The sequence below is a fragment of the Apis mellifera genome, linkage group LG4 (genome assembly GCF_003254395.2).
Source record: "Apis mellifera strain DH4 linkage group LG4, Amel_HAv3.1, whole genome shotgun sequence".
NCBI lineage: Eukaryota > Metazoa > Arthropoda > Insecta > Hymenoptera > Apidae > Apis > Apis mellifera.
This window is the reverse complement of record NC_037641.1, coordinates 11,348,354-11,360,802: the sequence shown is the minus strand read 5'-3', so window position 1 is coordinate 11,360,802 and position 12,449 is coordinate 11,348,354. Positions and strand designations below refer to the sequence as shown.

Here is a 12,449-nt window from a genome sequence, read left to right as displayed (position 1 = left end):
AAAAGACGTCGTCGACTCTCCTCCTCTCCCTCCCCCAGAGTCCCGTCCAGACTCTCCTCGCTAATTTTCCACTCGAAGTCGGAGTGGAAAGAGCGACGAATATCGGCCGATTCTTTTTTCCAGAACGATTTCCACGACAGGAGAGGGGGGGGAGGGAAATTGATCGCGCGGAGAAACGGGGAGCGCTACTCTTGGAGCAAGTTCCGGCCGCGGCGAGAGAGCGAAACGGAGAAACGGGGGGGTGGAGGTTAGGTGGAGGTGGTCGCGGCAAGGGTTGAATCGGAGGGTGGAGGCGATGGAGGGCAAACGGTGCGCTGACGGCCCGGGATGGGGTTGCGTTGAATTAATCATATTCCGGTGTTTGTCGTGCCGCCCCCAGACGTAATCCGTCTTACCTCCCGATCTCTCTCGCTCCTCTGCCACGATAGATTTGCATTTTAATTAAAAGCAAAGCGCTGAAATCATAATGCGAAACGTGCGGCGCCGCCACCGCCTTCGTCGCGCCGTTATACATACGGACGTGTACAGCCTCGGAAGGACAAGCGACACCGAGGCGAGTCGAGTCGAATCGAACCGATTCCGATTCCCTTCTCCGTTCCTTCTTCGAATCGAACGAATCGAATCGATGGACGAGAATGACGAACGGAGAGAGCGAGGCTGATCACAGCACCACTTCTAAGTATCCTCGAAAAGCTCCCCTCCGCCCCGTGGAACGAAGAAGGGAACGGCATCTATTAGAAACGCGTTAACAAATGCTTGGATTAACCGAAGCGGTTACCAGACTACATCCTTCGCTGCGGAGCAGGATCGACTCCTTCGGCGGACTACCGGGCGCGTCTTCGTTTCTCCTTCGTGCAGGGGCTCGCGTTAAATCCGCGATATACGTCTCGGGACCGCAACGCCAGGATTATTTAACCTCACTGCTCCCCTCCCGTTCCAGGTGGATCTCGTCGTGGATCTCCCAAAGGGAACGACGAACGAGTATAACATTAGGTACGGAAAAGAGGGGATTCTGGATCGAAACTCTCCCCGCGGTGAGATCGATGGAGTCGATTCGCAGCGAAACGAAGGCGAAAGGGCGAAGGGAGAGAAATAGAGAGAGAGAGAGAGAGATTGTAACGCGAGCCGAGTAAACGACCTAGAAGGAACGCGAGTCAGCCAAGGAAACGGACTTGGATTCCGCCATCGAGAGACGTGGAAGGCGAGAGAGGGAAGAAAAGATCAAGCGGTGTCGAGACCCCTCGGATTTCCACGGCTTCGCCGTCTCTTCAAATCCTCTTAAAGTTGTATTCTTTTGGCCTCGCCGCCCCTTTCCTCGCGACTGTACGCAACAACACGGAACAAACGCGAGCTCTATCGTCCCGAACGGATGAACGGGCGCGTCCCGCGTTTCTCGCGGCCAAATCCCCGCGGCCTGGATCCACCATCTTACCTCGCCAGCGCCTCCATGTTGGACATGTTCGGGTTCACCTTGAGCCCCTGCTCGGCCCGCGCCTGTGCCTGCGCCTGCAGATGATGCGGCAGACTGGCCGGCGACAGGATGGCCGTGTGTCCTGCGCCCGGATGTCCGCCCAGTTGCATGAATTGCATGTGACTGAGGTGCGTGGGCGGATGGTTGTACCCGTTCGCAAGCAGCGGCGACTTCTCCATCCTCGGCACATCTGAAACCGGAAACCAGCCAAGTCTCGCGTTAGTTTCGGGGGAAACGCACGCCAGGGGTCGATAGATAGATGTGTCGTCGTCCTCCCCGCAAATACGCCGTATTTGCCGAGAGGATTTCTCGCGCTTCGAAACAGCCCGTATATCTTCGTCACAAGGCTGGACGCGGTCGGGGGGCGACCAGCGACGAAGATACGGGGATACGCTTCAACGTTTGCATCGTTGACAGAGGCGACGATCATCGAACCAGGTCCCTTTTTTTGCCACTCCGCCCGAGTGCGAGTCGACCTAAATGTCGAAGATGATGCTATTGCGAGAGAGGTCGAAAGGAGGGCACGATATATATATATAAATATATATGTATGTGTGTGTGTACACGGTGCAACGAAAGGCGAGGGCGAGAGAAAGAGAGCGTTGGAAGGCGGAGGGGGAGGAGGAGAAGGAGAAGGAGGAGGAGAAGAGTGGGAAGGGGTAGAAAATGAGCGGTGCCTATTCATTACAAATTATCTAAATGGCAGTGATTTCGGCGGACCGGCTGGCCGTTTGACGAGTAAGTGGCGGGTTCGCTGGACAGTGACTGTCGATCCCGCGGATCCCGGCACGGCCCGCGACTCGGCACGGGACGACGGCGTGGATCGTTTGACAACCACTGTGGGACCCCGGCCCATGACCGGCCCTAAAATTGGACTTATTACAACTTATAGAGCGCGATTTGAACGCTCCGCTCGATAACATACATTATCCCCAATCCATATGATTTAATGAAATCCCTCTAAACTCTCCACTTAGCCTCAGTACCTTCTCGCGCGGTACCCTTCTTTCCTTTTTCTCTTCCCCTCCCTCCCTCCCTCTCCTTTCGTAGATTGCTACGTGTGTGCACCGACGTGACCGAGAGAAAAAACCCCACGGAGGGGGAAGAGAGAGAGAGAGAGAGGAGAGTGCGCGGATACGGGCGGGCGGGAAGCGAGAAAAAAAGGGTACGGGGGTGAAAAGGGTCGTGAAAAGAAGGGAGCGAGAGAGAGAGAGAACAGCTTGGCACGTTCCGATCACCGTTGGATCGCTTAAAACGCACGTTCCCCGATTTTATAACCCCGACAACGGCTATTTGCCAGTCGCGTTTTATATATACATATATACATATATATATATACGTGTGTGTACCGTCGTCGTAACGCTACGACCACGACCGATGAAGACGTTTCGACCGAAACCTGGAAACCCTGAAAACCTCGCGTCGAGTTTTAACCCTTTTCGAAAATTCGAAACTTGGTCGGTTTCGCTCGCAACATTCTTCTTCCACGTCCATCGCGTGGAACGGGTAATCGGGAGAATTGGGAGAAAAAGAAAGAAAGAAAGAAAGAAAGAAGGAAAGAAAGGAAGGAAGCAGGAGCCGAGGATGTTCTATCGGATCGCGGGCAGAGCGGAACGCGAGGGGGACGATAAAACACAATTTGAGCTAAAGACCGCGCTCCTATAACTTCCCACCCCATGAGCCCGCGCGCGGACGTATACCGCCACCTCTTTGCCCCTCTCGTGGCTGATGAGGTGACAACCCATAATTATACAGACCGCTTTCTGTCTGGGCTGACTGCAGTGGCATGCGGAGGAGAGGCCTCCATCATCCTCCTCCTTCGTTCCTCTCCCTTTCCTCTCCTCTCCTACCCTTCTTTCTTTCTTTCTTTCTTTCTTTCTCCCTCCCTCCTTCCTATCTCCACTCTCTCCGCGCTCCTTCCACGTATCTTCGGATCTCGCTTTTTCATCCTCGTTCATCCCCCTTCGCTCCTTCCAACCGGCACGCTGGTTTCTCATCCACCGTTTCCGATCCGGCCTACTCTCGGCCCAGTGCACGCCGCTCGCAATAACGATACAACAACGCGCCGCGTGTTCTCGTTCCGTGCGCGCTCACCGTGTTTATAACGTGGTGCATAACGTGGTTCGCGGCGGAGGCGGGGAGAAGCGGAGATCAGCAGTCGGACTCGGGAGAGCGAGTAGGAAGGCGGAGGGAGTCACCGACTAAGCTACTTCTTTTCTGGTGTTAATTACAAAACGCGAGAATAAATTGGCGAGTGAAACGAGCGGCGGCCGGCATACCCTCTCTCGGCCGCGACCTCGTCACGTCTGTTCCTCGTTGGAGGAGCGGCGGCCCTCCGCGACGGACGGATGAATGGAAGGGCGAGCCGTCCGTCCCGCGCACAGGTGGAATTCGTTATGCGTCGCGATCACGGCCGTACGCTTTTCTCTCTCTCTCTCTCTCTCTCCATCTATCTCATCTTCCATCCATCCAACTCCTTCTTCCCACCGAGAACCGCTACAAGAAGAGAGAGAGAGAATCCGACGTTCGCTTCTGTCCGTGGAGATCCTTCGAATATTTCCAATTCGATATCCGCCTCTTCGGTACGTAAAAGCGTTCGGGTGGGGAGGGGGGAGGTGAGTTTTCCTTCCTCCCTTTGTAGTCTTTTTCTCGGCCGCCACTTTCTCCGCTTGAACGACCACCACCGGAGACCAAGGTATCGTGAAATTATTCGGAAAATTTGCCCTTTGTCCGCGGATCCCCGGCAACCCCCGCAGCTCCCGTCATTGTTCTTACCAAACGGCCAAGAAATCGGCCAAGAATCTTCTCTTTCCACTCTCTCGATGCTCGACCATCGTCTACTGTAACTTGCTTGTTACTTATAGATATGTGTATATATATATGTTTACCCTCGACACCGACTCCCTCAAAACCCTCGGATTTAACCCTCGAACACCGACCCTCCGGCTACGGCCGATGACATCGTGGCCCTTTAAGTACCTTCCACGCCGCTCTCTCTGCCTCCCCCCTGCCCTCCTCTCCTCTTCCTTCTCCTCCCGTTCGTGTTTTCCTGCGCGATTCGCTCGGGATCGGGAGCCCCGGTGGAACTTCTCGGTGAACTACGCGGGGGGAAACGCGGGGCCCGTTAGCCGGGGCCCCGTCGTGCACGTGCATCGCATCCAACATTGTTCCCCGACTCGTGTATTGGTATATAAACACGGGAGACGGGAAACACAGTTTCGCGCAGGAGGAATCCGGTTTTTCAAGTAATCGAGAGAAGCCGGGCCTAGCAGGCGAGCGAGCGAGCGAGCGAGCGAGCGGGCAGGCGAGCAGACAGGCAGGCGGGCAGCCATCGAGGTAGCTCCCTGCGTCCAGTCTGGAAACAACCAGAGAGGGAGAGAGAGAGAGAGAGGAGTGGATACCATCGCTACGTATATCGCCTCCTCATCCTTCTCCTCCTTGCCCCTCCTCCTTCTCCTCTTCCTTCCTCCCGCTGCTCTTCTTTCCTCGCTTTCCTCTTTCACCACACCCATTCTTCTTAATCGAGCTCGCCCTCCCGTATTGAGACGTAGCTGTCGTCTCGAGTCGCCGCGAGTCAGCCGCCGATTTCCATTCCCTCCTCGTGCCTCCTTCCGTTTCGATAATTTCCATTCCTCCGACAGATTCGGGGAGGGGAGGCGAAGATTCGATCGAGATCGAGAAACGGGGCCTCGAGAAGGAGGAGAAGGAGGAGGAGGCAGGAAAGTGATGGAAGGAAAGATGGGGAGGAAGAGAATATTGAGACGTAGGGGCTACCTTACGGAAGGCGGGTGAAAAGGTATAAGATACGGTCGATGATTCTCGCGTAGTGACCCAAGACCGCGATAAGAGGCTCGACGTGCAGGGTTTCCTGTTCGAAATCCCCCAACCCCAAACCCGGTCCCTTCGAACCCGTCCGGCTGCCTACCACGCGTCGCCTTCTCCTCGCGAAAGAGCAGTCCGGTATTTGTTCTTCCAGACTCTTCTCGGATACGAGCATCATCCGAGGGCAGTAAACCTTTTGATATATAGTCGAAGGTTTTTAGAGTTCTGTCAGCCACGCCCACAATCAGCCTTAGTATTATTTACACTCCTCGTGGTTTGTAGTCGGTTGTCTCGCATCTTCGTCCCCATCCGCCCCCCTTTCCTTTCATTTCGTTTCGTTTTTCTTTCGCTCGCTCCGTTTCGCGGCTCTCCTCTCGCTCGCCCCGTTTGTCTCTTCGACAACGTCATCGCCGTTTCTTTTTTTTTTTCTCTTCTTCGAAAAATCCCCTTTCCCGTTTTTTGCTTTTCCATCGATCGATTCGACGCGCGATCCTTCCTTCCGAATCGAACGAAACGAACGAGGAAAGAAGATCGGTTTCGCTTGGTCCCAGCGTAGATTGGCCGGCACCGCGAATTTATAAAATTAGACACGATCGCGCCATCCATTCCATCCTTCCTCGCGAAATTATCTATTCCGATCGTACGCGGCCGATCGTAGTATAGCCGGCGGCGCGGATTTCGAATTTCGCCCTGCGACTCCGGCACGCAACTCCTCCCGAAACTGAGACCGGGACCGCATATTTTATTCTCGAAATGATGATGATACGCACGAAATCTCCATCGCCACGCTGTTGTTCGATTTTATCGCGCCAATTCGACGCCGCCGCCGGTCGCTCCGATTCTCGCCAATCTTCTTCGCACGGAACGCAGTGGCGCCGCCGATTCTCCGTCCCTCGTAAAAACCTCTATTCGACGACGTTGCTTCGATTTTGTTCCGTTTCCAATCTCTCGACACCCGAACGCAACCATCTTTCGTCCACGCGATCTTTATTTTCGAAACGGAATATAGTTGTACACGTGTATGTATATATACACTTTTAGTTTGGAATCGGGAACGAGAATGCCTCGTTCGAAAAAATCCGAATGCCTAATCTCGAAGGTAAATCTTCCCCGCGGCCTAATCAAAACCCTAGGATCGTGGGCCAACCATCTGCCCGTCAGCCAACGCCGGCCAGCGTTGCAACACTCCGATACTTTTTCACGTGTGCTCGTAACATCGGTTAATCCTCTGTATAAACATTGTATTGTATTTCGCCGGGGATGCTCCCATTATATCATATTTTGTTATTAATATCTTCCGACTGGCTGGGCCCCAGAAGCCGGGACCGGGCCACTTTTGTGCATTCGCCGAAGGTAAACCTGCCTGTAGCACGGTTGAACGGGGACGGGGAGAGAGAGCGAGAGAGAGAGAGAGAGTGAAAGGGAGACGATGCTCGATACCGGTTTCCTTTATCGCGCAATGCCTACCGGGATTTGTATTATCCCGAACTAGGAACGGTTTCGTTTCCAATTCGCATCGATCGTGCAAACGTTTTCCGCTCCAATCGAATCGAAACGTGTTTTCCTCCCTTTTTTCTTCTCTCTCTTTTTTTCTTTTTTTTTTTCCCTCCCCGTAACGTAACGTTTCCGATTTCATCGCGCGGGGGGGGTTAAGTATTATTTAGGAACGATGAGGAGGCGTTGTTGGAGCGCGGGGTGCACGGCACACCGCACGAATATCGAGTGTCGGGAGCGATTTAAAGGCAATCCCCGGGCGCGGCGCGTCCCGGTTGCGAGCCCGACACACCACTCGTGGCGGTGGTGGCGTGCTCTCGCCACCGCCGCGGCCCTTTCAGCCCGGAACGAGAACGGAAATGAAAAGAAAATAAATAGCGCGGCAAAAAACCGCGGCTCGTTTGCGTGGGTACACGCGTAACCAGGACCTTTGACATGTGCCCGTGTAAACGAGCAACCGGGCCGGCCGCCCTCCAAAGTAGACATTTACCCCGTGTCGAGGGGGTTGGTTTCACCGGCAGAAAACAAGCCACGATCCGTGGTGTCGGTTTTCATTTCCCTCGCGCTTTTTTTTTCGCGTTACTCCCCCTCCTCCCGCGTTTCACCCGCGTTTGTCGATGCGCGCGCGTGTTCTCGTTCGTGTTCGTCTCGTCCCCTCTCTCTCTCTCTCTCTCTCTCTCGTCCCTCCACCCCCGTTCGACACGTCGGAGGCCGCGCGTTGTTCCGCGCACTTCCGCCGGTTTGTTGGTCACGAGGGCCCCCGTGCAAATTATAAAAATACCGAAACGAGCGGCGGACGGCTAGAGAGAGCGCTAGAGAGCGCTGTGCCCGCTCGCTCGAGGACAAAGCGGGCCGCTCGTTGATTCGCGAGTTAATTGAGCGGCGCGGCACTTGCCGGCCGCTAACGAGTAAATTGTTGACTACCACCATCGCGCCCCGGTGCCGGGGCGAGCGCTGACCTGCCCCTCTCTCTCTCCCTCTCCTCCCTCTCGCGAGCGCCCGGAATGGCCGGCAAATTAGTACAGATTTTTGAACCAATTAACCTCGGTTTTAACCGCAGGAAATTGCCGTCACTTCTCTCTAAAAAGCCTACGAATCATCTTCCCCCCGCTTTTCGCCAACATCTTTTCTCCTTCTCCCAATTTTTCTTCCTCTCTCTTTCTCTCGTATCGCGTTCCACGAACGATTCGCGGGTGGAAAGAAGAAAGAAAAGGAAGAGAGAGAGTAAGACGATCGCCCCCTGGAAATATATTCGACGCGATATTTCAATCGAGCGTGTCGTGCGAGTTATACCATTACCGTTGACGGACCATTCGCGGACAATGTCCGTCAACGCGGATGGAGCTGCGAATCGGGGCCGAGCTCTATGCAACGGCACAAAACGGCCGATTAAACGGAGGGCGATAATCGAGTCGCGGTAAAACCGCGGCGAGTCCCCGCGTTGTCCCCCGAGTCGAGGTTGGAAACGCGTCCGGTTTCGAGGGATCCTTTATGCGCGAGTATAACGCTCGAAACCGCGTGCATTTTCGGATTTATTAACGCGAATAGATCGGTTGAAGCGAACACGGAACTCCCTACGGCGCACCACCACCACTTTTTCTCCCCTCTTAACGTCTTCATTTGGGCCGCGTTTCGTGCGACGAGGCAAAAACCGGGCGAAACGCGAAAATTCCCGCCTGATTTACGGCGACGTGCCACGCAGAACGATGTTCCACCAACGAACGGGTTTTAATTCATCCCGGCCCGAGAGCCCGTTCCGTCCCGTACTCCGCTCGCCTCCGAAGCCGTCGCCCGCGCGAGGCCACGATACTCGAGCGCCGATACTCGGAGGAACGAAAACATCGCGTATATCCCCTCGCCGTATCGTAGCGTAGCGTTTAACCGCTTCGACCGTTGTAATAATCTCGCGCCACGATTATTAACGCGCTTTAATCGCTAGGATTATTTCACTTCCGCGTCCAAACTCGGTTTTGGCCCCTCCGCGTAATTTCTGACCGCAGCCAGATGAAAATTCCACGCGAACCCCCGCTGCTTCTCGACCACCCTCCCACCTTTCAATCGTTGTTTCGATTGTCGTTTCATCGAAAGAGGAACCACTCGATTCCCTCCTTTCAAGAATTCGTCCCTCTATTCCTTCGTTTACTATTCGTTAATTAATTATTTTGCATTGGACCTCGAGAGAGAGAGAGAGAGAGAGAGAAAGAGAGAGAGTTGGAGTAAAAGGGAACGGTAGATATGGCGAGATATCGACCCCCTATTATTAACCGGATTTTATAGGTTGTACGCGAGACAGTCGCGCTTTGGCCTACGACCGGTAACGGTTCAATCGATGCTTTTACGATTCGTTTTACGATTCGCTCGACGATACTGCGTCGTTCGATCGCTCATCCCGAACGTTAGATTTCCATCGAACCCGTCTTCGTCCGATCATCGATACGGATCGAAACGAAAGCCGAAGGCAAAGTAGGCGAAACCCTTCCCGTCGTGCGCGTTCTCTCGAACGAAGGAAGGAAGGAAGGAAGGAAGGAAGGAAGGAAGGAAGGAAAATTGGCGCGCGAATTCGCCAAGAGAAGGGGAGGGGGGAATGCTTGGATAATTTACTTAGTTTGCGCATTAATACACGATTCGCCATGCATTAGGTCATATAATATAAATAGCGGCCGGCCAATTTGATTAATGCTATTTCGGTAATCGATGCATTAAATAATTACGGGGGCCGAAAACGCACACGTCGAGAACGGCTCGACGTTAGCCGATAGTCATTAGTTTATTACGCAGCGTAGCCTAATAGTTCCAGCTCCGGGAATAGTTTGATCGAAAAACGATCGGACCGAATGCGAGGAGAGGGGAGGGGAGAAAAAGAGCGAGAGAGAGAGCTCGCGAGCGATTCGAGCAGAAGGCGGCGCGATCCATCGGGAAAAGACTCCGTCTCTCGTGCACGCGCTCGTCGAGAGCATCGCGTCGTTAACCTAAGCCGAGCCAACAACAACCCCCGCGCGCGCCCTCCGTTCTCTCTTCCCACCCCCTCCTGCCCAGGGCTCCTACCCCTTCGAGCTATTTATTTTTCTCATGGGTTTTAATTTTGTAGAGACAACATAGATGCGTATCGGGCGTGCTGCCCGTGCCCGAGAACCGTTCGATCCACGTATATACACGGCCATTGTGCCGGCCATTGTGCCAGCCACGTCCCGAATGGATGTTATGCCGCCGCTATCGGGATCGGATCTCGCTCGTTGAGTTTATTAATTGCGTTATGGCAAGTGGCGCTCGCCTACCGGTTCAAATTGAAAAAAAATCCACGCCACTCTCTCCCTCCCTCTCTCTCTCTCTTTCATTCCCGTTTTTAAACCTCCCTCCTTCACTTTCTTCTGTTCTTATTCTTCTTGTTCGCGTGCAAGAGGGACGCGAGAGTCTCTCCTCCCCCTTCCTCTTGCGCACTTTGTAAATTGATATCGTAAGGGATGGAAGATAATCCTCGGCGCGAAACGCGTGCTTCTGGGTGTTCGATCGCGTCCTCGATAACCCTTCGTTTATTGCCCACGACGATTAAACCACGTACATATATGTATATATACATGCGCACTCACTCTCGTAACTTTTGCCAACCCGTGACAAACGCGATCCCCTCCTCCTTCCTTTTACGAGAGGGGGAGAGAAAAAAAAGGCTACAAGTATTTCCTCGAAAAGGAGAAAGGAAGAGAACCACTTTTCCACGGCGATGGTGCGGAGAGATTAAAAGACGAATATATATACGTACATGTATATATATACGCGCGCGACACGTCAATGTTTACGATCCCGATTTTACGAGGCTGCGTGCGCGGCGAGTAACGAGCGAGCTCCTCGGCCGAGGCGGGGGCATCCTGGACGATCGGCAAAGCGGAGAGAAAGGAAATCGCGGCCGCGATCAATCGTAGCCGGAACGGGGGATCCAATCGTAAAACAATTATACAATTACCGCGGGCTCGTAATTAATTGCCAGCCGTTTCAACGTTTACCCCGGCTGCAATCGTCGAGTTGTTGCGCTCTCGCGCTCACGCCCCGTCCGCGTGCCATTAATTCATTAACGTTCCACCGTCAAACGTATTTGCCCGTAAAATTGAACGGGCGGCGTATTCGCGATTATTTGCTTAACCAATTCCCGAAAACGGCGATCGTAGAAGCGCGCGCTCCCCCTCCCCTCCCCTCCCATTCGTCCCCTCTTTCGCGACTTTCGCGATGCGCATCGTTGATCAACGCGTCCTTCCAAAAAAAAACGGAAATGGATGGAAATTTCTCCATCTCGTGGAATTTTTTGGGAAAATTTTTCCCCGTTTTTTACTTTTTTCTTTCTTTTTTTTTCCTCCTCGTCGTTGTTTGGAAATTTATTCGACGACGCGAGGGGGAGACGGGCATCGAGAAGATTTAGAGGAGGTGGAGTGGAGCGGGAAGGGGAGTGGGAAGTCGAAGTAGGTGGAGTAGTTTGGAAACGGGCGAATATCGGAGTCGGGAACCGCTAGCGCAGGCCGCAACACGACGGTGCAGTTGCAGTTAATTTGCTCACTCCAAGTGTGTTTGATTCCCCTAATTAATTGATCGGTAGGGTCACCATGGCGCGTATATACGGATGGCGGTAATCAAGTGCGTGCCCCCGGTACCAGGCCTATCTACGCGAGCAATAGGGTTTACCTACGAGAGCCACGCACTCCTATTCCGACGTCTTTTCATCCTCGATTCGATACACCACCCCTCCCTCCTTTATCGAACGAATCTATCCAAGTTTCACGTTTTCCGTCCCCTGTAGAAAAATTTGGAATACTTTTCGAAATGGAGAGAAAAATATGGAAATTTTAATTCGAAAATTTGGAGGAATTCTCGCCCTCCGCCAAGCATTTGCAACGCATCGAGGCGCGATGTCTCGGCCGTTGTCGCGCGTCGCCAACAGCCGTGGTGGGACAAGGGTGGCGTGGAATGGCCGGCCGGCAAGATCGTGAAACAACGTTGTCGCGAAATCCTCGCCGTCTCCATAAAACGTGGCGCGGTTATCGAGAGAAAGGACGTGGCGGAACGTGTGGCGTGAAATACGAACGTCTCGGAGGGCCGGGACGGGACGGGACGGGACGATAGGGGGAGGGAGGGAGAGGCCGCGAATGGCTGAAAAGTCGTTCGCGCGCTCGTAACCGGAATCGATCGAGCGTTGGATGATGGCCTCTGTTACGAGGCGTACAAAAGGACAAACGTGGAAGAAGAAGAAGAGAAAGATAAAGAGAAAGAGAGAGAGAGAGAGAGAGAGAGGTTGGATACACTTACCCAAATGCCCGTTCTCGTAGTAATCCCCGTTGTCCATTCTGTGCTTCTTGAGCGAATGCTGGGGGTGGTGGCCGGTGGTGGCAGCGGCCAAGTGGCTGGCTGCGAGGCTCAAACCGACTGAAGCTCTCTTCGGTGGTCTTCCCGGCCTGGAGCTGCACAGTGGTAGAGAGTTACTGTGGTTAGAGACACCTGTCATCGAGGTAACGCTTTACCCCGATCCGAGGGCTTACGACGTTCGTCGCAAGCGATGAAAACTTGAGAAAAGTTGCAAGTTCGCGCGAGAAAACACGCCTCTCCTTCCTTCCCTTTCTTCCTTCTTTCCTTCCTTCCTTCCTTCATTCCTACTCCTAATCCTATTCCTATTCCTATTTCT

At 53.7% G+C, this 12,449-nt stretch overlaps 1 protein-coding gene across 4 annotated transcripts in view; it reads right to left on the bottom strand.

The window, feature by feature from the left end:
* Positions 1–12,449, bottom strand: part of LOC411009 (dachshund homolog 2) — a 134,682-nt gene that overhangs the window by 68,881 nt on the left and 53,352 nt on the right. For 3 of the 4 annotated variants that reach the window (XM_006567227.3, XM_006567229.3, XM_006567228.3), the window contains exons 2-3: positions 12,077–12,228; positions 1,433–1,661 (exon numbers count right to left, since the gene is read on the bottom strand). In XM_006567227.3, the coding sequence (XP_006567290.1) occupies positions 1,433–1,661; positions 12,077–12,228 (381 nt within the window). The remainder of the gene's footprint in view (positions 1–1,432; positions 1,662–12,076; positions 12,229–12,449) is intronic. The other variant, XM_394482.7, reaches the window with a different exon arrangement.